Source organism: Coturnix japonica, chromosome 3 (assembly GCF_001577835.2).
Source record: "Coturnix japonica isolate 7356 chromosome 3, Coturnix japonica 2.1, whole genome shotgun sequence".
Classification (NCBI taxonomy): domain Eukaryota; kingdom Metazoa; phylum Chordata; class Aves; order Galliformes; family Phasianidae; genus Coturnix; species Coturnix japonica.
Genome location: NC_029518.1, coordinates 44,046,010 through 44,073,138, shown reverse-complemented (window position 1 = coordinate 44,073,138; position 27,129 = coordinate 44,046,010). Strand labels below are relative to the sequence as shown.

Here is a 27,129-nt window from a genome sequence, read left to right as displayed (position 1 = left end):
CTGACAACATTAATATATTTCCATAAAATGCAGTTCAAAGCTTGAGTACACTACATGACCAACAGTCAGGATAGGATATTGTCATTTGTCAGACTGCATTCTGGCTTGCCTCCCCACCCAGTTCTCACTTCTGTTCATGACCTTCTTTTGTAAATTCCTCCAGCCAAAGCATTAAAGTATCCAACCGACCTGCTATTGCCTTTTTCTAGGACAGTAACCAGTTATAGGTGCATCAATGCTTCACTGCAAATATAAAAATACTTCTTTTTAGTAGCACACTTGGAAGACTGGAGAGACAGAAGTTGCCTGGAGCAACTCATTCATTATGCTCACCTTGAGAAACAGGTCAGCCTTTGAAGTTTCTATTCTAGCAGCCAATCCATGCTTGTTCACATACTCAACTAAATCATAGTGACCATGCAGCCACTGCTGACATCTGCAAACTGGTGCTAAAACCAAGACTGAACTGATAGATCACTCTTTGCCTTTTCCTGCTAACAAAATAACAGCTTCTTTAATTTCTGACCTACTTCATAGAATTTCTTCCCACTTAATAAAAAATACTTTTGGCTTTGTATCTGAAATCAACAGTCAACAAAATCAAAAGTTTCTGTAATTTCAAAACCTAAGCAGAAGGAAACATTTTCATTTTTACTGAAAAATGAAAAGAGCCAAAGAAAATAAGTGTATGCTCTGGGGCAGTGCAGTAATGCTGACTTACTCTCCCTTCAGTCTCCTCTTTGCAGCTTATTTCTTGGACTCTCTTCAAAATGTCCTTCTCAGAAGGTAAAACCGTTTGTGAGCCACTACTGAGAAGGGTTGCGATTTGCTGTCTGAAAGTCTCTAAAGCACTTTGTGCCGTCCTGGCTTCTTCTTTGCTGCTCTTCAAATTTCCATCCAGCTCACTAAAAGATATCTTCAGACTATGAAGTTCTTGCTTCGAGGCTTCCCAGGCTTTCTGATTAGCCTTGAGTTTATCTTGGAGGTTTCTGATGTCCATTTCCAAACTCTGCCTTGCTATTCTAGCACTGTCAAGATCCTAAAATACAGGAGAGATTAAAATGAAATTTTGAAATGCCATAGAACCCCTCCTCCACACACACAAAGCAGGAGGTAAATCAGGAATGGATACTGCAGTAAGGGAAAAATCAGATCCATGCTGCTCACAAGGGCCCAACAACATAAAAGTTTAACAAGAAAATTCCCAATGAAATGATTGGAACCTAAAGCATGCTGAAATCAGTCTACAGAATAATATATTGCACTAACCTGCAAGAATTACTACATTAAAACAAACAAACAAACAAACCTGTGCCTATAAAAAATGTAACATTGAATTACAAAATTATTGATTATATTTTCATTCATTTTGAACTTAGAAAGCCAATGATTAATAAAATATAATATAAATAAAGCCAAAGTACTAAAGCTGTAAAGAAAAACATGAATAAACATTACATTTTTGAATACAGTGTTTTGAGCAAAATTTTAAGTTATTTCTGGGAATACCTTACCAGCAATGTGACAAAAAAATAATCCTTAAATTATTTATACATTGAAACATGGGAGACAAAAAAAAACAAACCAAGAAAACGTTTAAGACAGCAGAAAAGAAGATGCAAATGCTCAAATATCAATTGAATATCCAATAAGAAATGCTGTGTTAAAAGAGACAATAGGATGAAGAAACAATAGATTGCAATTCCCTTAAATATATATATACTATTCTGTTTGATATCATCTTCCAAAGGAAAAAAAAAAAAAATTTGCTCTTAGCATGAAGAAAAATATGTCTGATGAAAAGAAGGTCAATGTCCTTCCACAGAGCCTACACCTGTAGCCCATCTAGTACATCTGCTGCTCACAGAATTGCAAGGGTTGGAAGGGACCTCAAGAGATCATCAAGTCCAACATGCCCTGCTACGGCAGGTTCTCTACAATAGGTCACACAGGTAGGTGTTCAGATGAGTCCTGAATATCTCCACTGAAGGAAACTCCACAGCCTCTCTGGGCAAACTTCTCCAGTGCTCTATCACCCTTGCCATAAGGAAGTTTCTCCACATGTTACTACAAAACTTCCTACGTTCAGGTTTTAGGCCATTACTCTTTGTTGTATTGCTATGCACCACTGAGAAGAGACAGGCCTCAACTTTTTGCCTCCCACCACCTTTCAGATATTTATAAGCATTTATCAGATTCTCCCTCAGTCTTCTTTTTCCCAGGCTGAACAGACCCTGGTTACTCAGCCTTCTTTCATATAGGAGATGCTCCGGGTCCTTTATCTTGTGGCTTTCCACTGGACTCCCTCTAGGAGATCCGTGTCTGTTTTGAACAGTGGAGCTCAGAACTGCACACAGTATTCTAAATGTAGCAGGGCAGAATAGAGGGGGAGGATCACCTCCCTCAACCTGCTGGCCACAATAATACCATCTAAACACAAACACTGCCATTTAGCACACTATTTATTACTAGACCTTTCTAAAATAATCTTAGAACAATCTTGGAAGCAAAGGTTGCCACGATTCCTTCTCATTTTCTTTATTCTAAGGAAGTCCTGTGCTGAGAATTACACAATGGTAACTACAGCAAAGAATAAAAAGTCATTTAAATTACATTTTTCTGCAGTTCGCAATATTCCTTTCAGGAAGACGGTGCAAATGTAGTTTGCCTGTACCACTGAGATTACTTAATTATTATCTTGTTTCAAATTGTGAACATCTACATAACACACGCAGTTGAGTGTGTCAAGTGGCTGACTGACAGACACAAGATGTGGCAGATGTGAAACACTCACGGTCTGGCATAGAAAGAAGCAGCAGAGACTCTTACTTTATCTGTGACCCAAAAGGATTCAAGCAGCACAGCGCTGTGCCTGCAGCTGGCCATGCACAGCTGAATGGAGTCCATTAATGCTCACCTGTTTGTGCTCCACCTGAGTTTAGAGAAGATGTAAGAAGATCCAGACCACCGCACAACCTACCACCCAGGTCTCATCAGAACTAATGTATTCAGTAACAGTTCAGCTGCACTCATGTCATTTGCACTCAAGTTGCAACAGGTGGGGAAAATTATTATTATAAACATAGATAGAGAGAGACTATTTTACAAGGAAAGGATAAAAGGTTGCATTTTACACTGTAAAACAGACAGGGAGATGTGACTACATTAGAGAAGTGGATGTATGAAGGAAGAAAAATGGGAAGGGTTAAAAATGTTTCAGCTAATAATATATTCTAATACGTTTTCACACTATTGATCCCTCTCTAGAGATATAATTAATTCACATGAAGTGAAACATGCAGGATAACTTGAGAAAAGCTATTTGAGATCAGACCAAAGGTTTATTTATTGCAACAGCCAGCCTCCAACAGCAGGCAGTAACACCCTTCCCAAAAAGACAGGAAGAACCAAGTAAGCATAAATTACTTCCTTGGAATTCCCTCTCACCTCAAAAATAACTGCAACTCAGACTTACGGATATAAAAATGGTCTTTTGTATTTTACTGCACTCAGTGATTCCTTCTTCAATATCTACAATGCATGATTGTTTTAAAAGAATGTTATTTCCCTAATAAAAAAATAAATAAATAAAACAAAACCACATCACCACAACTGAACACAGCTCAAAGAAGAGACAACAGGCACATCCCAAAAGCATTAAGCTTTCTGTTATGGGTATAAGTAAAAATGAACCTAATTGCTCAGTTACCTAACCATGTACTGCCTTCACTTAATCCAACAGATTAAAACAGGATGTTAAAGACTATTTTTCTCCTACTGTGCATATATGACATCACAGAAGTATGTTGCATCCTATTTAAAAGTCATTATTGTGGGTTTGTAAATGACATGATGATGATTTTTAGCTCCAGCATCAGCTTTCATCTTAACTTCAAAAGAAAAAAAAGTAAAAGGAAGAATCTGTATCCTTTTGTACTGACTATTGTGTATTTTTAGCCTTAGGAATGGTTTTGCTGAATTTCATACTACAGAGCAAGTTTACTTTTATTTACATTAACTTTTAAAATGTGTGGTCTTCCAACACTAGAAGGCATCCAGCCCAATTTTCTTCTCTATTTTTATGTTAAATAAATCACAGGGGCTTGCAAGTTTGACAATGTTTAGCTTCAGGAGCTCTGCAAAGATTTTGCCATTGAATATCCATAGAAAAGAGCTGTGAAACTTCAATTAGCAATCTTTCTAGAATTACCACTCATTTCTGTCATCCACTGTTCCTGATCATAGAGCAACACTTTTAACAGTTTCTCACTGGAAAGGAAACTGAATCATCACTCACTGCTCAGGCTGAAAACGAGACATTCCCTTGCCAGACTTCATAGTCCATAGAGTCCCTCATCACACAGCTGCACTACCCAACTCCATCAATTATCTCAACTGTGGCTAGAGCAATAAGGAAGCTGTACCAAAGGTGCCAGAGGAATGGATTTACCTCTCAATTCAATGTCAGTTCTCACAAAGTTTCCCCTAGAGGAGGTTATTCACTAGGTTATCTATCAAAATTATAACATTTACATGTTATTAAGATTTATCATCTCAATTGTGTACACTGAATAACATGCTTTTAAAATATCAAGTAAGATTATCATTTCCATAGTTACAAAGAATTAACTCTATTGAAAACTATTTTCATAGTATCAGTTTTGCACCTAAAAGACTCTAACGAACATTATAAATCCAATTCTGTGGAATCAGGATCCCACTGTTGGTAGAATAAAAGCAGTGAAATTCAGACACTTTTAGAAGTATTGTTATGCTGTAAAGAAATTGTGGGTTTGTTTTTTTTTTTTCCTCCTCAGATTTAAAAATAACTAATACTTCAATCAGATATTTACAGAAATGTGAAACTGAAGACACGTAGTGGGAAAAACAAACAGCAGAGAAAGAAAAGCAAGTTTATCACTTCCATTGAATAGAGTAAGGAGTAGAGTAGTTAAGCTAGAAAGGACCTACCAAGATCAAGTCCAACTGCCTGACCACTTCAGAGCACTGAGTAGGCATGGGGTGTCAAGAGAAATAGTGCATAAAGATGCAGTAAGGGAAATTCTACACTGTAAGAAGGTGGGTACATAACTGAAAACTTATAAAAGAGCTGAGGGTGTCTGGGAAGTTCAGACATACTTGATTACAACAGTCATACACAGAGTCCAGAGACTTCCCTGGATTTTGCAGTGCAGCTGTCTCACATAAAGAATGTCAGGAATTACTGTTATTTTTTTTGTAAAACAGAAAATAATAATAATAATTGCACTAACACTGACAAGGTCATTTTTGTCACGGGTTACCTAGATTTACCTGTGCCCGTGACAGGGGCACTATTTATACCCTCAGTTAATGATTCATACTGCACATGATGTTATGAAGTAGAATATTGGCAGCAACAGCACAAAACCATGACATTTTCTACAGGGATTTAATGAGATCTTATTTGAAACAATCATTGTTCCATTTAGAAGCAACGTTAGCTACTAGCATGGAAATGCAACCCTTGAACCAGGAAGCTGAGAGAGTAGGAAGCAGCATGCTTGCCACTGGCCACTCTCACAGCATAGACATTGACTTTTGGGCCTAATGAAGCAGATTTCTACATAACTGCTGTTCTTCATTAGCATCTATCCATCTTGTTATCCTTCCAGAGGAAAGCTTGGCCTTTTTAACTTTAATCTCTTCCAAGAGTGTGGCATTTAGGTTAAATAAGTGGAGAGGGTCTTTAGAAGAGAGGAGGATATTTGAACTTACCTAATCACTATTAATATTGGCACCTCATCGTGGTATCAATATACTAAATCAATTATAAATACTAAAAAAGCAAGTCACTTTGACAAGAACAGTAGGGTATAAAAGTAAACGCCAGTACTTTCCAGATGAATTCTCAAACCAGTCATGTCTCCTGTTGCAATCACTGTCACAAAACCTCTTGTTTTGTTCTCATCTCCCATCTTCCCTGATGATTCAAACTGAAAATATTTGACATATCTGCTGAAACACATCCCTAATATTAATTTTCTTAGTGACATCTCAAACAAAAAATATCTAATTGAGAAAGTCATTATCTTTTGCAATAAACAAAAACTAAAATCATTTGATCACATATCCTACAATCAAAATATTTTGGTATATGAAAAATGTACGTATGTTTTTCATGTCAACTCAGATTCCTTAAATAAAATATTATTTTAATTAGCTACATTTTCACACCATCAATTTTAATAATTTTATATTGAACAGATACTACTTAGGTACATTTAATTAAAAAATTAATACAAATTACTGTTGAATAAGAAACTGTTTTGACATTAATGTTCCATCAGCAATACATACAGATATATTAGTATTCCTTGGTTATATTCTGAATATTATTTACAGACATTGCGTGATGCGCATCTTTGCAAAACAGATGTTTAAATTAACACTCCGGAGGGAAATATTTTCTCAATATCACAAATAATTCCATCAGAGAAGATGAGAACAAAGAACATGCCAATATGTCATTTCTTGTGGCTCATCATTGGCAACGCAATATGAACGGCAAATCCATCTGGTAGAATACACGCATCTACTCACGCAAATACTGTCTAGTGCTGTGTATTTATTAAGCAAGAGAGAAGCTTGGTTAGATTTTTTTTTAATATTTTTATTTTTAAGAGTGATAGACATTATCAAAGAAAGTTATGAGGTATAGTGAGGGTGATGAGGCACTGGAACAGCTTGCCTAGGGATGTGGTTGATGTTCCATCCCTGGGGACTTTCAAGGCAAGGCTGGATCAGGCAGCCCTGGGCAACCTGATCTCACTGCAGTGTCCATGTTCACTGCAGGGGAGTTGGACTAAATGGCTTTCAGAAGTCCCTTCCAATTTTCTATCAAAGTCAAATGTGATATCCAGCACTACCAGAATAAGAATATGCACAATGTTTATAAAACTGCAAGAGGAAGCTCTCAGAATATTCAGTCAGCAGTTTCGGAAGGTCAAAATTCCAAAAGAAAAGTAATAAAATACAAGGAAAAAAAGCTCTGTAGCTACCTATTGCTAATTTTATAGCTTTGATATTATATTTCTTTATGCTGTTTGATGCTTTGAAGTTCTAATGCACCAAGGCTGACAGGCAAATGGATAAAATTATCATTTATTTGCTAATGTTTCTCCAGTAAAAACCAGCTGACCGCAACAAATACTAGAGCACCAAATATACTAGAGATACTCTGAATAACTCTCACATATATAATTTATAACCTGCTAATATTTCTTGGATTTTATTTTCTTCATCAAGAATTTGTATAATCTGTTTACTCACTCATTAGGCAGATGCTTCCTCCTGGGACATAAAGAGAGGCACCCGATTGAGAAAAGAAGTGCAGAAAAATTCCAAGGAACAGCAGTGAAAACAGCAAGAAAAACTAGCAACAGTTCAGACAGGAGGTGAGGAATGGGGTTATGTCTTGCCACAGAAAACTGACAGAACTGCTGAACAAAAAGGCTGTGTGCTGGTCCCTATACACTTAATTTTGAAAGAGAAAGCTGGGGCAAAGGGAACACCATCTTGATTATAATACAGAACATTGCCAGTGTGTTTGCTAGGCCAGGAACACCTGCTTATTATTTGTGATAGTACAGATTTCTGCTCTTTTCTCTCACAAGTGAATGCGGGACTGTGTGCAACTCTATCCATGTACTTGTTTAAACTGTATAGCAAATGTCAGATGTACTTCAAACCACTGAGGATACTCTTCCTATAACATAGGACACCGTGACCCTGCCCACTGCTGGGAGGTTGAAACTAGATGATATTTGAGCTCTTGTTCAACCCAGGCCATTCCATGATTCTATAAGACACCCTTCAGAAGAAGGAGCAATGGTATATGTACACTTAGACATATGGAAATGAAAATTCTGGGTGGGAATTATTTTTTTTTTTTAGTTTTTAAATACTGAATTTCTTCATATACTTTTGCAAATCCAAAACTTTCTCAGCAGATTTACTCAGCATCTGCAAATTTAAACAGCTAAACTGAAAAAGCACTGTAGGAATCTGCAACCTCTAAATAAGCCAGGATCACACACTCTTCATTTGAAAGGCAACACTGATAATTTAGCAGACATTTCTGTAAGAATGGATTACATTATACACTTGGAATACACACAGTAATGACAGGAAAATATTTTTCATCTAACTGATCCAACTCTGAAAAAGTTTTGGCAGTCAGAGCAAACTTGCAAAAGAAATTATAAATGAAGCCTCATCCACGCTTAGAATGTCCCCTGATTCTGGCTTACCTAGTAAGCACACCACTCTCTCCCCCTTCTTTATATGCTCGTTTGAAGTGAATTACAGGAACAAAAGGCTCTCAGAATGGTCTGGTTAGGCTTTCAGTCTGGGTTGCTAGTTGCAATTTGAGTCTTAGGAAGTTTTACATAGGTTGTTATGAAACATTTTCAGCAGTAAGTAAAATTTATGACCCTCGTGGTACTTAACATTTATCTTCCTGACAAGAAATTCTTTCTTTTCAAAAGTACGCTTTCAGCTCTGTCTCATCTCTTAAGTATTTTGCCTCCAACAAAATCAGAACACATTATCCTTTCAAGTGTATGACTGTAGTCATTTTTTCAGGAAAAAAAAAAACATTGCGGGGGGGGGGGAAATGGAGAAAATGTTAATATATACTAATTTTGGAAACTTACTTTCACAAGGTTTTATCTATGTTACAGTCTCTACAAACTCACACATAACTCAGCTGTGAATTTAGCAGTTTAAGCCTCTCTCCTTATTTTCTTAAGTTCTGACTATCAGCTTTAGCCATACGGCTCTAGTACCTGCAAGAAGTTTTCATTATAGTTTTAATGAACTGTTCTCGTAGATATCACTCAAAGTTCATAGCATTAAAGAAAACTGCTGCAGTAGCTCACTTTATTCATCCACCCTTCCCAACAAACCAAAACTTTTAACGGCAACTTTTCTCAGAGCACTAAAATCCTTAAATCACATACTTTTCTTTCCAAATTGTACCTAAATGAATTCAGCGAGTACTTGACTTACAACTCCACAGTTCTCATTTCAGAATCATTCCTACTGCATAGTTTTCCTCTGTGGGCTTTCCATACTAAATAAGTGCTTTTCTACAAGAGACCTACTGGGTGTGAGTCAACTGAATATTTATGAAATATTGGTTTATTATGCAGTGAAACAAGATAATCTAGCCTGTCTGAAGGCCAAGACACTTTACTTCCAGAGTCTTAAGAGAAATAGGAAGAGTAAAATAGAATACTATTAATTCCTTTGCATGTCATTAGAATTCTTGAAGAAAATGAGTAAAAGAATCTTCAGAAAAACTGCAATATCACTTAAATATTACTTAAAGAGCAATTTCAAATTAAACAAGCATGCACATCCTTAAGTTATGTACCTTACTAAGTTTTTCCATATCTTCATAGTATCCTGCTGCTTTTTTTTGCTCTTTTGTCACCTCTGAAACAAGCCTCATGATAGTTTCTCTACTAGCCTTGGATTCCATTTCATGGCCATTGATATCTTCTTGAAGAGCAGTAACCTGCGCTTTTAGTGCCACATTTTCTTTACATATTTCAAAAGCCTATAATGAGAATTCAAAAATAAGTAACTCTGCTAAAGCATTTAACAATTATGTTTATTCATCACACTATATACAGCTCTTAATCATCCTAGTACATACATGGTATTTCTAAGGCCTCTGTGTCAGATTTACAATTGCACTGTTCTACTATTCCTTTGTAAAAGAGCAGAAAAACAACTGTGACCCATATTTCCACCAGAAACCCATGTCTTAGTGTAACATGGTTCAGCTTTACTCCCACATAATCTATATAAGCTAATAAAAAGGTGGAGAGCTACTGACATGAGTATCTGCACTTGATGTGGAGCAGGTCAGAAAACGAAAACAGATCGTATAACCACCTTCATGTGAAAAGCAGACCATTTTGGTTTGGCTTGTTAAGATTTATGCCTCTCATTTGGAATAGGAAACTGAAAGCCGTATTTTAGGCTTGAAACATTTTAGACAAAGGGAGTTAGCAACAGCTATTTCTTGAGCATATTCAAGGGAAGGGCCAAATACCTGGTGGGTTACAATGCTCAACAACTGGTACCTTAGAGAAAAGAGTAGTTCCAGTAAGATTCTGAGGCTATTTTGGTACATTATGCCATTTCCAAGAAGTGGAGTAGATGAGTGTGAGCACTTTCAGTGAGTGCATACGGAAAAAAAAGTACCTTGACTGGTAGCTAAGTTTCCCTAATGTGCTGCAAAATAGATTTCTCAACTAGATCTATTAGTATATTGTTAGGGGGGCTGGGGGGTAAGTAAATATACACTTACAAATCTCTGGTTATTTGATTTAAAGCATGTAAGAGATATAACTTAATACAAATATCTTTGCCTCTGGTAACAACTATGCAAGTTTTGTTACACTGTTACAGTTAGAGCATGCTAGTAATATTATGAGGGCAAGGATTTCAGTAAATCATTGTGACACATATTTAGATAGTCTTAATTCATTAAGTGGTCCTTATAGCACAAATCTAATGAAAGAGAAATTCTCAAAGTTCTTAGTGTGTTCAAGAAGAAAATTGGGGAGAGAGAAGACTAGACAGAAATAGGAAAAATTAATAAAACTAAGATAAATTGCCCTTCAACAGTATCTAGAAAAGCTGAAAGAGTAAATAAACAATTTTATCCTAAATGGAAGCTCTGTTTTCAGAACTTCAGAAATATTCTCAAAAAAAATAACACATTCCAAAACACCATACGGTGATTTACATCATTAAAGGGTACAATTAAGGTTGTCTTAGCCAAGTACCATTTCAGATGTTTCTACTGAATGGTATGACAGTTTGAGATTAGTGTTAAAAATAAGCAGTAAAATTTACATGTCACCTAGTGATTTCCATGTTATTGTTTTCACAAGAGGTTTCAACCTTATATTTAAATCAAGGTTGTACTTAAGAACTACAGGCTGATAAAGTATTCTACAGATAAGACCAGACTGAGTTCACTGAAGTCAATTAATGTTCAGTACCTTTGAAAATCAGGCCAGTATGAAAAACATGTCTTAAGTGACAGCACATTAACACAAAAATTCCCATCTTCATCACTTGCTTTATTTCTTTGATAACCAAATATTCCTCTATTAATTCCACATGATGGATGAATTCTTTCTTTGTCAAGACATTTTTTTTTAATTAAGCTACTTTAGTTACTCCTGAGTATATTCCTTAAACACGGTAAAAGGTTTTAATAAATCTTGTCCATATGTATGACAAAAACTCTTGCCTACACATAATCACCTTTGACATTAAATGTTCCTGTGGTTTCTCTTTTCCTTTGATGTCTGTGTCCAAGAATTCGGAAAGCTGTGAGAGGAGCTCTTCATACCTTCTGCTCATCCTATAAGATTCTTTCTTGCTTTCTTCACACTCATTCAAATATTTACTAATCAGACAAAAATAAATAAATATAAAATAAAAAATAAATCAGAATAAATGTTCTCCAAAACGGAATTCTAGGCAAATATATCCCAAGATGATTTCTGGCTTCTGTACAGAGCAAAATAAACTCTGAAAAATAAATGTTATATAATTATCTTTATATATTATACGAGTAACTTTAGTTAGTTGACTTATGTGAGAACACTTCTTATCATTGCCTTTGATTAGCTCTTCAAAGTATCTTTTACAGTTGCATTCTCAGTACAGGATTTCATAAAACACATGAACCAAGTAGTGTCAATAGAACCCTCACAATATTAGAAATGGAGGTTGCATGTAAAAGCTCAGAAAAACTAAAAGGGAAGAGATCAATCATATTATACTAAAAATATGTTAAAAGCACTTCACATCCCCTTCTAATGAAACTGATTGTTCAAAAAAACAGGGGAAGCACAGGACATCCAGAGTACCGTACCCGTCCTACCCTACATCAACAGCAGGTATCTATTTGTAAGTGTTCCCTGCAAGAAGAAACAGCTCACAAAGCAGTACAAATTTGTCTATACTTTTCCCATTGCCAGAGATAAGGACCAGCTTGGAAAACATTTATTGCCATAGACAGCACAGACAGCAAACACGTAGATAGATATCTTGCACGTGATGCTATTAACACTGAGCATTGCCCCTGTAAAACTAAAAAGACAGTAACAAATAATCCCCTCCCAAAAAGTTCAAAATGACAATTTATGTAGTCCAAATATCAACACCTGTACCATTCTGATTGGAAGGAGAAACAGTTTATACACCTGGGACATCAGTCTCAGTCTACCTCCCAGCATATCCTGCAGGAAAGAACTACTGTCAGGCTGTCCACAGCACCTGCTAATTCCAAATAGCATTGAGAGATGATGCCATACAACACAGAAACAACACTGGCAACTTTCAGCTCAGATTCCCTCTCGAGTTACATCAGAGAGAGTAAAAGCGGTATGCTCAGAACAAATCTATCAAGTTTCCAGATGAGAAACCTGGTACTTTCTACAGCAAGGTCTTCAGAAAGACTTGAACACTGGAATAAAGCAAGATATGTCGTATCACCAAACAGCTGACTAAAGCAACTGTTTTACTGAACCTGCCAAACACCTGTTTATGAGAGCACTGCACCAAGTTTTCAAGGTGTCAGCCATTTCTGAGTTAATCCTACCACATTTCTAATTTTTTCCACATGGAATAACTCAGTGACACACCTTTGCTTCATACACACTTCCGTGTCAGACACCACTTTGTCAGACTGTCCCTCTGCTGCCATCTGTCACACAGCAGCTAAATGTAACAGACCACTGTCAGGAAGGGTCAGCCTCTGCAGCTTTCCGCCTCTAACTTTGTGAGCCAACATAATAAAATAGGAGGCATTGCTTTAAGAGCAGACCTCATATCAGAATATTGTAGTAGGCTGACTACCTGTTTGCCATGCAAACTCTTCTACGGCTCCATAAATCAAAGTACATCCTCATCAAAACTATGACTGGTTCTAAAAATAAGCAATCAGAAGTACAAAACACATACTTGACAACTCTACAAATAACCTAATTACTTTCAGTACAGTCTTAAAGGTGGCAGCACCTAGAAAATAGGCGTTCCTGTAAAAAAAAAAAAAACAACACAGCTCTTTCACAGTTTTGTTAGCTCTTCAGAACTAATGAGCATAGAAAAGGGAGGGGAAAGAGAAAAGCTCTTCACAGTTCAGACTCTAAAAATACTTTGGCAATGGACCTGTTGAGTAGAAAAGTACCATTTTTAATAGGGAGTATGTACATCTTGGAAGCTGATCACACAATTCATTAAATATAACTCGATCCCAAAGGTATAGAATACAAATGTGTATTTCATGTCTACTGGCTTGCTTTTCCCTTTCATCTGTGGTTTCCAATTAAAATCTTGAACATCTAATTATGAACAGCTACACGTTAACCAAGGTGTCCAGAATAAATTGCAGTTCACTAAATCAATACATTGACTGGTATTAAGTGGCACCTGTAACCATCAGTAAAGGATGAGAAAAAGCTTTGAAAGCATGGATTCATCATTAGTTTAATCCAACATGTTTGTTCCTTCCAGAAGAGCAGATTCACCCTCCCCCTGACGCTTCCCTTTTGCCAGCAGTCTGGTGGTACACCAAATTGTGCAGCCAACTAGACCTGGGATTGGTAGAACCAGAAATTAAGCTTTTTATTTGGTTAATTTTCCCATGGAGTAGACCCTGGGACAACCATGTAGCAACACACATGGAAGTGCTGGACATGGGTAAAAGTGAACAGCCAATTAGATGACAGAACCACACTGGGAGAGACAGAGCAGATTTATACTACACAAAACTGACCTTATCACTGTAACAGGTTAATTTTGACAGATTTCTCCTAGTGAGACAAACAAAAAAAATTATTTAAGGAATCTTCACAACCATATTCTTAGAGATTGTGGTGTTTTCTAAACTTCTAAAATATGCTTTCTGGCTTTACTATCTCCTTGTTTATATTGGAATTATATCTGAAGTCTTTGCCTACCAAATTGAGCGCTCTTCAGGAAGGTCTTTTGCCAATTCAGCTGGTCATAGACAAGTGGATTGTACTGGAATTGTCTAGATGCTAAAATAATTATCCACTTCTAACTCATAAAGCCTAGAATAGCTGTACAAAATACTGATTTAGGAAACATAGAGATCTGGTTAACTCTTTTCTAGCTCTTAATGTGAGGTCCAGAAAGCAGGAAGAAAGTCAGACAAAGAAAGATAGCCTTATTCAAAGTTGAAGAAACATTAACATACTCCCTTCATGGTATGTGTACCTGAATAGATATACCATACCCTGTTGTGGTATAGGTAAGAATTTACTATAATTTCATTACACTGTTCCTCACAGACAGCTTTATACAAAGGAAGAAATTCACTTGACACTGTTCCAGTTCCAGCTGTGACACAGATGAGAGGAAAGAGACCAGTGTGGTGCCACAGAACCACCACTCATCACTATGTGGTCCATCCACCTGACAGGTAACATCTGCAAAAGGCACCACATGATGAGCACAGACCAGAGCACTAGGCTATAGCTGCAGGTACTGCTCATCTGAGCTCCGCTATGAAAGGCATAGAATGCATTTCTTCCTCAATGACACACATGGAAACACCTGAATGAGGAAACTATACCTATTGTTTCTGCTGCATCCAAACAGTCCCCCACACTCATATTTGTTTATACTGTGGTTTAACCAAGCTGGCTTATTTGATTCCTTCTCTGTAGGACACAACTCTTAAAGTCCCATTTCAGGTCTAACAACTCAAACCAAGATATAAGTTTCAGTTCTTTCCATCACACTCAAGTAGAATCGCTTCGCAAAGCAACACACAGGACTCAGATTTGCAATTAAGTATGTCCACCACCTTATTTTCTGTTTACCATTGCAGCTTTTTGTCATCAAAAATTCTTATCTCACATTAATCTTACTTAAGTCTGGCATTTAGCTCATGAAGCTTCTCCTTCAGCTCCCAGTTTTCCTTCAGTGCTGCCTGAGCTGTCAGCTCAGCCTGTTTTTTAGAAGCCACAACCATGCTCAGCTCTTCTTCTGTCTCCTGAACTCGGGTTTGCAAAGACAAAAGGAGAGATGCCTGTCTAGCACTGTTTTCCTTGTAGTTTTCAGCTTCAGACTTCAGCTCTTTTAAAGAGGTTTCTTTTGAGATCATTCTGGACCTGAGTTCAAGAAGCTATAAACAGAAAACAAGAAAATTCATTAAAAGAAAGAATAATTTTGTACAGCTTGAAAAATACAAACATTAAAATTTCAATAACATAACAAGAAAAAATATTTCTGGAACAAAAGATTCAGTCCTCTGTGAAAAGATTCTACCACTGTGAGATTAAATGGAAGGAGTTAACTATGTTTATGTCACTAGAAAATACAAGAGAAATTAAAAGTTGCTGTTGCGTCATATCATACAATTTCTTACATTAATCTCTGCCTGTGAGATAAATCTGTTAGCAATATCAGAATTTAGAAAATGCCCGTTAGTTCTCCTGCAGAACCTTAATTCACCTCACCTATGCATATACAATAAAACACAGCAATTAACACTGCTATTCCCACATTTTTTGCATACTTCCTCCCTGTTCCCAGCTCTGGTGCACTATTCCACAATTTGTAGCTGCAGAAAGCTGCAGTAACACCATCCTCTTTTATAAGGGTGGAGCCTTTTGATGACTTGCTGCGTACCCAAATGCCAAGATAACTTTTGAAAGCTGTGCTATAAGGCAACCACTTCTCACCTTAAGCAAATAGTTATTGTTTGGTTATATAATTCACTGAAATGTAACTAGACTTACACAGAAACAGCAAGACAGCCTTTTAAGGAGGAAGACAAAGATCTGGGAATGTTCGGCCTGGGGAAGAGGAGGCTCAGGAGAGATGTTATTGCTCTCTATAACTTCCTGAAGGGAGGTTGTAGCAAGCTGGGGGTCGGCCCTTCTCTTGCATCATTAGTGATAGGACTAGAGGGAATAGTTTCAAGCTGTGGCAGGGGAGATTCAGGCTGGACATTAGGAAATATTACTTCTCAGTAAGGGTGGTCAGGCACTGGAATGCACTGCCCAGGGAGGTGGTGGAGTCACTAACCCTGGGGGTGTTCAAGGAACGACTGGATATTGTGTTGAGGGACACGGTTTAGTGGGAGCTATTGATAATAAGTGAACAGTTGGACTGGATGATCTTTTAGGTCTTTTCCAACCCTGGTGATTCTATGATCACAGACAAACATCAAGAACCTGGATGGGGCAGTGTGGGGAAGGAAATGGGTAGCTGAAGGAACAATAGGATTGCTTTATTTGGCAGCTGGGCCAAGTTACGGTAGCTTAAATTGTTCATAACCTTAAAATTTCTCTGTAGTTCAACTCATTTACAAAATGTGATATTTTTCACTATTGCCTCTGCAGTCAGTTCCAAGGTAAAAGAAACAAACAACAAGAATAATCCAATATCATGAATTTTAAGAGCATTCAGTATAACTGGGCTCTGACCTCAGCTGGGTCATGAAGGTCTTAGACAAGAGTATGAACAGCTGCTTTCTTGCCTATTCTTTTGCCTTACAAAAACAGAGCTGAAGGAGTCTATAAATCAGTCAGTCATGCTGGCAATGAAGTCATTCAAGATTCCCAGTAAAAAAATTCTGAGACCATGAAATCCTTCATGAGTTCTGAAACATGAAATGATCCTGGATAACTGTAGAGGATCTCTGGAGTAATTTCAGGATCAACTGGTCAAATTCAAGCTCAGCTGATGGACGCCCTCCACTGTATTATTAATTCATTCTTCTATAGTATTGCACATTCTTGTTGTTTCCCATACTCAGCTAACTATGGTGAACTATATTTAATTGATGCTCTTCTTTATGGTTCAGGTGCTACAAAAAGTTTGTAATAAAACAAATAATTTTTGTACTTTCTGTTCTCTGCAGAAATGTACTAAAGAAAATCTTCAGTTATGGTGAAGCATTTGGAGGTGGTTTTAAGTATACCTCTGAATGGGCACAATCATACTTCACTGACAGTGCTGCTAGTTCACTCTGAGCAGTCTCTGCAGCAGCTCGATAGTGGTTCATCTGCTCTCTGGTGACAGGAATATCCGAAAGAAAGTGATCACAAGATTCCTAAGAAGACAGTGTGAAAACAAATCCATTAAACATTTTTGCATCTTTAAACATTTTTGCTTCAGTGTTCTCTAGATAGTACAGAGTATATCAGCAGAGCCACTCACATGGCTGTTACATGATTAATATTTAAATTCAAATAAAAGTACCCTTGATCAGAGAAAGGCCTTTCTGTTATTTACATGAGCCAACTACACTCTAAGGACTCCTCTACTACAAACCTCTCTCATCTCTCCTTTGACCTATGTCAGCTTTTAATCAGAATACTGTTGGGCAAAAGAGTCCTCAAGTCCTCTTATGCAAAGAGACACTTTGGTTTTCAGACTGTAGTTACTCTGCATGCTCTCTGATTTTTCAGTTGGAAGAAATACTGATTAAAAAGCAAAGGCTAACAGTCTTCACCTCATGATTTTGCACCTCTCAATCATATCTCACCTCTATTGCTTCCCTACCGGGTTGATGAACCCATGCCTTGTCAAATGCATAGTCCATCCTGGTTTTCTCAAAGTTACTTTTGGGCTTACCTAGTCGTGCTCTTACTTTTAGTCTGTCAAGGTTAAAGGTCCTTTCAGACTCCATAAAGTTCAGAGATCGCTTCAGGTTTCTGAACAATGCTGGTACCTTTTTCCCCAGCGATCACTATTACCATACATATAGTTAGAATAAGACAAGTGTACAGTTGTAATTACAGAGCAAATAACTAGAGGGTATCTAAGAAAAGACTCACCAGTGCTGAGGCTTTAATTTGAGATGGATGCTCACTAGTATTGAGGCTCACCACAAAAACCTCCACAAAGGAGCAATCTCCAGAAAGAAATGTTACCTTAGTGGTAGTCAGCCTTTAAATGGGATCTAGGAGAGGTGGAGTTGAATTACCTTCACCTGTGCTCTCACAGCTGACTTGTCGCTTGCCTCAGATGGTTAATCAGAGGTTCAGGCTGTGATCAGCAGTTTCCCTTGCACCATACTGACTTCATCCATTCTTAAATCCTTCTAACAGATGGTAAGCACTGGCTTTGTGCTCCCAACACAATCTCATTCACGCCACTTGCAAGACTGCAGTTCTTTTAGCTGTGCTGTGTTGTCACAATTGACTGCTGGGAAATACACAGAATGCCAGCTGCTTGATATAATCAGCAATTGATGTTACCTGATTAACAGAATGTGTATCTAGCTGAAAACAACACAGGTTAAATCTGAAAACATGCAACCTGACCACTGGAGCTTACAACTTATTAAAACATCACAGAAACTTCTGGACAGTGTTTCAGGGTGTCTACTCAACACTGTGCTTTCAACAAAGCTTTCTCAACAAGAAAAAAAGAAAAAAGAAAAAAAAAAAGTAAAAAAATAAAAGGGCAAGATAAATGTTTAAAAACAACAAAAAAATAGCACCACATTTTCTTTCCTCCAGTTCTCAAGTACTGCAGCAGTCTTGACAGTTTACACACCACGGCCAGTAACGTCTACTTCAACTTTATTGTCCCCTATGGAGTTACAGAGCTCTTCCCAAGAACTCCCTGTCAGCAGTTTCCTTTCTTAAAGCAAGTAGGGTGTAGCTTGGATGCCTTTCCTTATCTCAGCTTTGGCAGTGTGTTGCCTGTGCAGACAACCATGCGATAGCTTGATAAGAAAGTTCCAAGCTCTGTAAGGTTTCATTAAGCCAGAAACCTGGAGCATCCAAAGTTTACCAGAGGTTAATGGAGACTCTTGCACATACTATCTTGAAGTTAAAGTGTGACATGTGGCCCCTCTGCTTCTTCTACACTGACACTGATTTCCAGGATGAGATAAACTGCAAGTTCAGTTCCTATCCATTCTAAACAGAAAAAAATAAATAATAATAATAAAAAATAATATTTAAAAAAAAAAATTGAAAGTTTTCTAAACAGGTGAACATGTAGTAAAATAACCCTTTATCAATAAACATGCAAAATTCCCAGAGGGATAACACAAAACTACCAGTTCAGACTGCAGCAGAAGATAAACTACTTTGGATTATCTTTTATAATATTGTCAACTCTTTAATCTTTCTTCACTTCAGTAGCAGACACTGGGTTAAATCCATCAAGTTTAATCACATTCATCTCCTTAAAGACCCTCAGCCCTTCTGTTTCACAAAGGAGTAACCACTTTTGTCAAGCCAAATAGATACATGCAGAACAGCTCATGGTCACACACAACAGCAAGCAGTCTCTGAGATAAAAGGGCTCCTAATTTTCTCAACACATTATCATAGTTCTGAGGGAGTAAGTAAGGCATGTACCATCTTCTTTGCTACTTTGTTTTCTTTATTGCCTTACTCCACTTGTTGTTTATATACTTGTTGAATAACCAGGTGAAATTCTTTGAGGCCAAGTTTTGTTTCATTCTGTAATATAGCAGGGCTCCAAAACCATGAAGGGTGCTCGCAGACAGTGACACCATATTATTTTGTATGTAACCATGTTTATACTACTGAACAGATGTATATTTTCTTCTCTAAACAAACACAGTCACTTCTGACTCTATAGAAAGGAGACATTCAAAACTGCTTAAATGAAAAGAAAAAAAAAAGTTGCAGACCAAGGTTGAAGAATGAAGATTCGTTCATCAGCAGTAATCAGCGTAAGAAAGCCCCTTAGAGCTGGAACTTCTGAATCCCACATTTGTCATACAAACATGGATGGATGTTAAGATAATCAGCACTTTAGAAGATGTAAAGATACATATCTAGAAGGATTTTAAAGAGCTTTAAAATAAGTCAGGTGCAAAAGACAACATGAATTACCATTTCACATGTACTGTTCCAATGAGGCTTATGGAAACAGATCTCTGCATTTTCAAGCACCTTAGCAAATATAAAGCCAATCATTGTGACACCACACTCAAAAGGCTGGTATGATTTTGTAGTATTTTTGGCAGGGAGTGTGCATATTTTAATACTCAAGTAAATAGCTTTCTATGTTTTGCCAGCAGCTACTCATAAATCTGATTAATAGTCATACACAAAACAATGCAATTAATTGGGCATGACTCTACTACAGGGGTAACATTTATAATGCACATGTGGAGCTTTTGTTACCTTTTGGAAAATTCAGATTTGTAGAGTCTCAGGAGTACTATAACTTACACTGATTACAGTTAAGTGAATAAAGCATTAAAGGAATAAGAGGCAACAGACAGAAAAAGCCTTCATGTATTATACTTCCATCAGCTCTAAGAAGTATGTGTATTGGGTGTTTCTCCCATTCACATTGTGGACTTCATTAAACTCTTCCCATCTACCTGCAAGAAATTAGTTTTTATTTCACTTGCAGTGCTAAACAGAACCCTACCAAAATAGAAAGCTGCCAAGAACTATCTACTGACCACTACACCAAGTGATCTGCCAAGCCCATTCCTTGCCTCTTGCCCACACTGTTGGGCTTCGCACTCAGGGCTGGGATTTCTTCTTCACTTTAGGACTGGCATAACAAAAATAAGTAACAATTCACTAACCTTTGTGGACTCTGTTCTTCCTTCATTCCTATTAAAAAACAAACGAACAAAACAAGGAAAAAAAACAAAAAACAAAAACAATAGAGGTTGAAAAATATTATAACAGCTAATTTTCTATGAAACAAAATAAATCCTGAATCTGTAATGTTCTTTCTAATACTAATTTACATCCACGTGGGTATACATGCATTAAAATCATTCTAATTTCTGGAAATGTAATGCATTTTCATAACACAGCAGCACGGCTCATTATTATTTCTTGCAACCAGAACAAAGATAACAACCAATATGAATTGCTGGGCTGAATGTGACGTTGAAACAAAATCCACACCAAATGTAACGTAAGAAATCACAAGGAAACTTTAGTCCTAAACCTGCTACTGGAGGTGAAGGAGGCTGATTCCCTTCAAAAGGAATAATCCAGATTCATTTTTCATGGGCTCAGCTGCTGAGAAAGGAGAGCTTAAATGCTGTGATTTGATTGTATCTATTCCAACTACAGTTGGAAACATAATATTAAAGCTTTATTGCCATCCAGATTCTAATTAACATATTTTTCTGGAAGAAAAACAAACAAAGTAAGCTTCTTTCTCAGTAATACTTTGCACAATTTGCCTTGCCTTCAGAGATCTCAAAATACTTCTATTAGTAACGCTTTACTAACACCAATCTTAAAAGTTGCAAATAATGACTCAAACTATTTCCAATTTGTCAGTTTGCCCTTCATATTCTCCAAAATCTAAGAAATGTTCAATTACTTCTGATCACTTCTCACTCTGTGAAGAGTTCTTTGCTTTCTCTGGTTTGTTCTTGTAACTGGCCCAACTCTCTGCTTGCAGTTCGTGCATGCAGTTCTGAAAAGCTGAGTTATACGAGGGATGCGTGTTCTCTTTTCGTTATATGTCTGTTGAGCTTTTATGCATTGGTGCACCATTCCAGAAACGTGCAAAATGAAATTGTTCTGAACAGCACCAAACAAATTACCAAAGAAATTTTCTAAATTCCTTTCAGTAGGGTACTGCCTGGCCCTCCCCTCCTCCCTTTGCAGCAATCATTAAAAAGGTATTACTGCAAGATAAAAATCACTGTCCAGGGTTGTTTCTCTACTGAGGAGGCTTGATTAATGGGTCCAGATGAAAGCTGCATGATGACCAACACTGCAGTCTTACCCTCTACTACCAGCAGCCGTAAAAGCATTTCCATCTTTCATTTTCCTCTCTGTTGGGGTGAGGTGACTTTGCATCTAAAAATATAAAATTAAAATAAAAATAAATGTATTATGATAGGACAGAGCAATCACCTCAAGGTAGCAATATCAATCAATGTAAATATTATTTAATATTCTGGCATCTTTTTTACTTCACTGTTTGGCAGCATGACTAAATTAACAGATGTGTCTCTCCTGAGAGTTCATGTCACTGCTTTCCCAAAGTGAATAATGAGGAGAAAGCGATGTTTCATCTCCAAATAGTAAGAATGGCAATAGCTAACGCAAAAATAAATACATAAATAAATAAAATAAAGAATAAGGTATAACAAAACTCAGTGCTTGTGCAGAGGTTTTCACAGATTGCTTGTTCTACTGTTTTTACTTCATCAGTGCTGAATAGAAGTAAATGAGTTTTGTAAGAGATCTGCTAACAAAAAAATGCTTAAAAACAGACCATGGGGGAATGCTACCCTTGCAGTTCTCTTATGATGCCTATTGTGTTTTACAGCATTCAGAGAAAGCTAAATATCTTTAATACGTTTAAACGCGTATGCATAAACACAGTCAAGATGGGTGAGTGCTGCAGTTGTATTTGCTGTTTATGTCCTACAGTTCATAAATACATAGTTAGCAGCGTGCTTTTGAGCACCCACTATTTACTGTGCTCATAGACATTACTACCATCACAGCCTGCCTGACTTCAGGTCAGTAGGATGCAGGATGGAGTTGCTGCCAATTCTATAATGAAGCGGCATTAACATAAACTCTGTGATCAGGTCAGAGCAATCCTACTGAAGGGAACAGCAGTCAATCTTACACAACAGAGGTTGTGTGTGTTGACCTCGTGCCTCAGAGAGACATGGCACAACTACAGATGTGCCATTCAGCTTTTGGGGATACACCGAGCTGCTCGTGCACTGATAGCTCTCCCTTCACAATAAGAAACTGCTGCAAGTTTTCTGCCGTATCTACAGTAGGAATGAGCCGGATCCTTCCAACTCATATCCCGGAGTGTCTCCCTTAAACCCACATCAAAGCCAGCAAACCAGCTTCAAAGGATCAAGAAAACACAGAGAAATAATTCTCAGATAACTGTAAATTCCTGCTCTGTGCAGACCCTCCCTTTGCAGCACTTAACAAGGAAAACTTTTGTCCTTGAATCTGGAAAGATAAGCTCTAACGATCAGAGTGTGCTGAGGTGGGATTGAAGCACATGCCCACCGACACGTACAGCCCTGCAGCTGCAGAAACTGTTCAAAAAAAAGAAAAAAAAGGACAAAATTAAATTTATAATCGAAGAGATAAGCGGAAGGAGCGGCTCACAGCCTGCCGTACGGCCAGGCAATCTCCATAGAAGCAGCCAACGCATTTACCGGACACCAGGAAGGCGCTCGGCCAAAGCCGCCTCGCATTACCCCAGAGGTGCCGCTGCTCGCAGCCCTCCACACTCCGGCGGACGCCGCCGCCCCGCGGCCGGTACCTGAACGAGCCGAGCAGCGACCGAGGCTTCGCGGGACCCGGCCCTGGACGCGCTCATGGCGGCGGCCGCGGCGACTCCGTTCCTACGGCAACGTGGGCGGGCAGCGGGACCGGGACGGGCCCGGCCGGGCGGGGCTCCGAGTAATGCTAACATTGGATCTGAAGATTAAGGTCAACATGCACTCACCCCCCCTATTACAGCCACAATCTCTTTTTTTCCTTCAAAACACGGCAGCAGCAAACTGTGGTGCCACAAAGACACCTGCATCAAACCATAGTCTGATTTAGGCTGGAAAAGACCTTCACGATTGTTGAGCTCAACCATCATCCCCTCTGAGTCCCAGAACTGAACTGTGTCCCTTAGTGTCATCCCCACACATCTCTTTATTACTTCCAGGATGAGGACTCCACCACCTCCTTGGGCAGTTCGATCCCAATGCCTAACCAGTGTTTCTGTGAAGAAATTCTTCCTGATATCCAATCTAAACCTCACCTGGTACAACTGGAGGCTGTTTCCTCACATGCTATCACTTGTCACCTAAGAGACACCTCACTACAGCCTCTTTTCAGGTAGAGAGTGATGAGGTGTCCCCTAACCACCTCCAGACTGAGCAAACTCAGATCCCTCAGCCACACTCAGCTGCCTTGTTTTCTAGTCCTCTCATCAGTTCTGTTGCTCTTCCCTGTACACACTCAAATGACCCAATGTCTTTGTAGCAAGGGACCCAAAACTGAACACAGTACTCACAGTATGATTTTACCAGTGCCACTTTCCCAGTCCTGCTGGCCACACTTTCTGACTCAAGACAGGCTGCTGCTGGCTCACCTACCTGGATACACCATGGGCTCACGTTCAGCCAGCTGCCAACCAGCACACCTAGAGCAGAGCAAGATGTCTTGAGTCATATACCACACAGGTGATGGAAAACAGAGCCCAAAACTGCAGCAACAGCATCTGGGCCCACCAGCAGGAGGTGGAGAACACAAGAGGTTCTCTCTGATTTGCAAAAGGGAAGAGAGCTCAGAGCCTAGTAGTGAACTCTCTTTATGAAGAGAAGCTCGCAGAAGCATTTTTCCACCAGAAATAAACACAGGCCAACAAAACTTCAATAAACCTGAGAAAAATCGCCCTTCTCCTCCAGAACTGAAGGTGAAGAGTTAACAAGATGTATGACGCCTTTCTTTCAGTTGCTTCTTCCAGAGAAGAATATGGAAAAGCTACAGCTAGTATTATTTTTATTTATTTTATTCATAATAAAGTCGGAACTAATTCTGCAATTCAAATATATTAAATATTTGACAAACTAAATTTGTGTGGGTATATAGATATATATATACATATATATATATATATAATATACATAAAAGTCAGCACAAACCTTCCACATATATAGACAAAGATTTCTTGTTTAGTATTTGTCCCAATACCAGAGCACTGTAAAGATGTGTGGCTAAATGACTGTGAAACTTTCTCCCAACTTTCTTGTGTGCTCGAGTGCATTTCTTCCCCCATCACTAATCCTGCAGTGCCACAGCTGGTTCAAGAGACAAACTTCAGCTACTTCTACACCCTTACCGATGCAGAGATAGCATGTATTATAAGTTACAAAATTATCTGGCTTAAAAGAAATTAAAAAATAAGTACTAAACTGTAGCAAGAATAAGCAAAGGGGAAAGAACAAAGATGAGGAAAAGCAGAAATTTCATACAGCACTGAAAAGACTGTGATAATTTGAGGGAGTGCAATACCTGCCACTCAAGACATTCCACTAAGGAATTCAGGCTGAATCAAAATATTAATTTTGAAAATAATAGTCCTTGATTGATGGGTGCTATATAAAGAAAACCAAATAACCTCAAGCCATTTATATCAGTAGCATATTGAGAATGTCAACCATTTGGGGTTTTTTTATGCACACCTTATTCCACGTGAAACTTAGATGAACTGGAGAAGACACTGTGAGGGGTCATTAAACCCCCAATACACATCTCTGTATATCTTATATTAGTCTCCCCCTTAGTTCCAAATATATGACTTCATTAAAGACTTGGAAGAAGTGGGTAGAATCCTGAAAAAGATGAAAAAAATTATGCAAGCATAACAATGTCTTCATAGGAAGTGTGAAAGAAGTTTAATGGAAACTGACAAAAGCAGAAATACTGAATACATGTGTTTTATACAATCACAATATGACAGTTATTTCATGGAAGTGAGGGGGAAAAAAAGCCAAATGAGCCAAATTGCTACAGGAATCACAGAATTATCAAGGTTGCAAAAGATCTAGAAGATCATCCAGTCCAACCATTACTAATACTTCCAGCTAAATCATATTCCTCAGCACAACATCCAGACGTTTCTTGAACACTCCCATGGTTGGTGACTCCACCACCTCCCTGGGCAGTGCATTCCAGTTCCTGACTACCCTTTCTGAGAAGTAATACTTCCTAATGTCCAGCCTGAATCTGCCCTGGCGCAGCTTGGAACTATTGTCTCTAGTTCTATCACTGTCTACATGAGAGAAAAGGCTGACCCCCAGCTCACTACAACCTCCCTTCAGGAAGTTATAGAGAGCAATAAGGTCTCCCCTGAGCCTCCTCTTCTCCAGGCTGAACATTCCCAGCTCCTTCAGCCTCTCCTCATATGGCCTGTGCTCCAGACCCCTCACCAGCTTCATCGCCCTCCTCTGAACACATTCCAGGGCCCAAAACTGAACACAGTACTCAAGGTGCGGCCTCACCAGTGCTGAGTACAGGGGGACAATTACCACCCTGTTCCTGCTAGTAACACTGTTTTTGATGCAAGCCAGGATGCCATTGGCCTTCTTGGACACCCGGGCACACTGTCGGCTCATGTTCAGCCGAGCATCAATCGGTACTCCCAGGTCCGTTTCCTCCACAAGTATAAATAAAACACCTCCTTACAATTTATCTGCAGAATTCACAGCCGTGAGGTTGAGCCACAATTTAAATTAATTAGCCTGTGCTGACTTATGGAATAAATGCACCTCTTCTATTTCCAGGGGTAACAGAAATAGAAATGCATCTGACTCAGCGAGAATAAAAATCATTAGATTTCAGAAAGGTTTGAAACGCTGTTCTTGGACACAAACCAAAACAACAAAGTTGTCCATTGTATAGAAGAACTCATCAACTGTGCTGGCTGCCATATTGTAAAGAAATAAAAGAAACATTTCAAACAGTATATTTTCAGTTGCTTTCAAAACTCGTCAGATTAGTCATAGGTTATTTCTGCCTTAAAAGACAAATCATTCTATACTTCTACTCTGTAAGTTTGGATAAACAAGGCTTCTAAGCAAACAAAATATTGAATTAAAAATGAGCAATTCTGTACAAAATTCCGCCTCAGAATTATTATGTTATATACAATGTAATTTTTTAAGAGTAAAAACACATAATGATGGTAATTTCTGTGCAACAGAGTGAATATTTTTCAGATGCTGACAGAATACCGGGGATAAATATAATTCATGTCAAACAAGGAATTAAGTAGTTCAACAATGAATGGCAGTAGACTAGGAATTCTAAAGCAACTATTTCAGCAGCAACAATTAAGGTTTTCAGAACATCAGCAGTGCACATAAACAAAATAATTTATCAAATCTTGTAGTTGCATGGATTGAAACTCTGAAATACAACCCATTTTTGTTGAAAATATATGGAGTACCTATTGGTTTGGGAAAGGACCCTGGTAACTCCCCCCAGCTGCACTAACCTTAGGAAGAAGTTGTCACATTTATGTCAACAGATTCTCAAAGATTTGAAACAAACGACAGCA

General features: G+C 38.2%; 1 protein-coding gene across 4 annotated transcripts in view; it reads right to left on the bottom strand.

Annotated features, from left to right (window-relative positions):
* CCDC170 (coiled-coil domain containing 170) overlaps positions 1-23,442 on the bottom strand; it is a 37,278-nt gene extending 13,836 nt beyond the window's left edge. For 2 of the 4 annotated variants that reach the window (XM_015858195.2, XM_015858194.2), the window contains exons 1-8: positions 23,335-23,442; positions 21,814-21,887; positions 20,645-20,672; positions 17,033-17,164; positions 14,973-15,229; positions 11,332-11,476; positions 9,419-9,604; positions 722-1,039 (exon numbers count right to left, since the gene is read on the bottom strand). In XM_015858195.2, coding sequence (XP_015713681.1) covers positions 722-1,039; positions 9,419-9,604; positions 11,332-11,476; positions 14,973-15,229; positions 17,033-17,164; positions 20,645-20,672; positions 21,814-21,887; positions 23,335-23,391 — 1,197 coding nt within the window. In that variant the 5' untranslated portion in view covers positions 23,392-23,442. Of the gene's footprint in view, positions 1-721; positions 1,040-9,418; positions 9,605-11,331; positions 11,477-14,972; positions 15,230-17,032; positions 17,165-20,644; positions 20,673-21,813; positions 21,888-23,227; positions 23,314-23,334 lie in introns of those variants that run through there. The other 2 variants (XM_015858196.2, XM_032443217.1) reach the window with 2 other exon arrangements.
* Between the last annotated feature and the right edge of the window lie 3,687 nt (positions 23,443-27,129).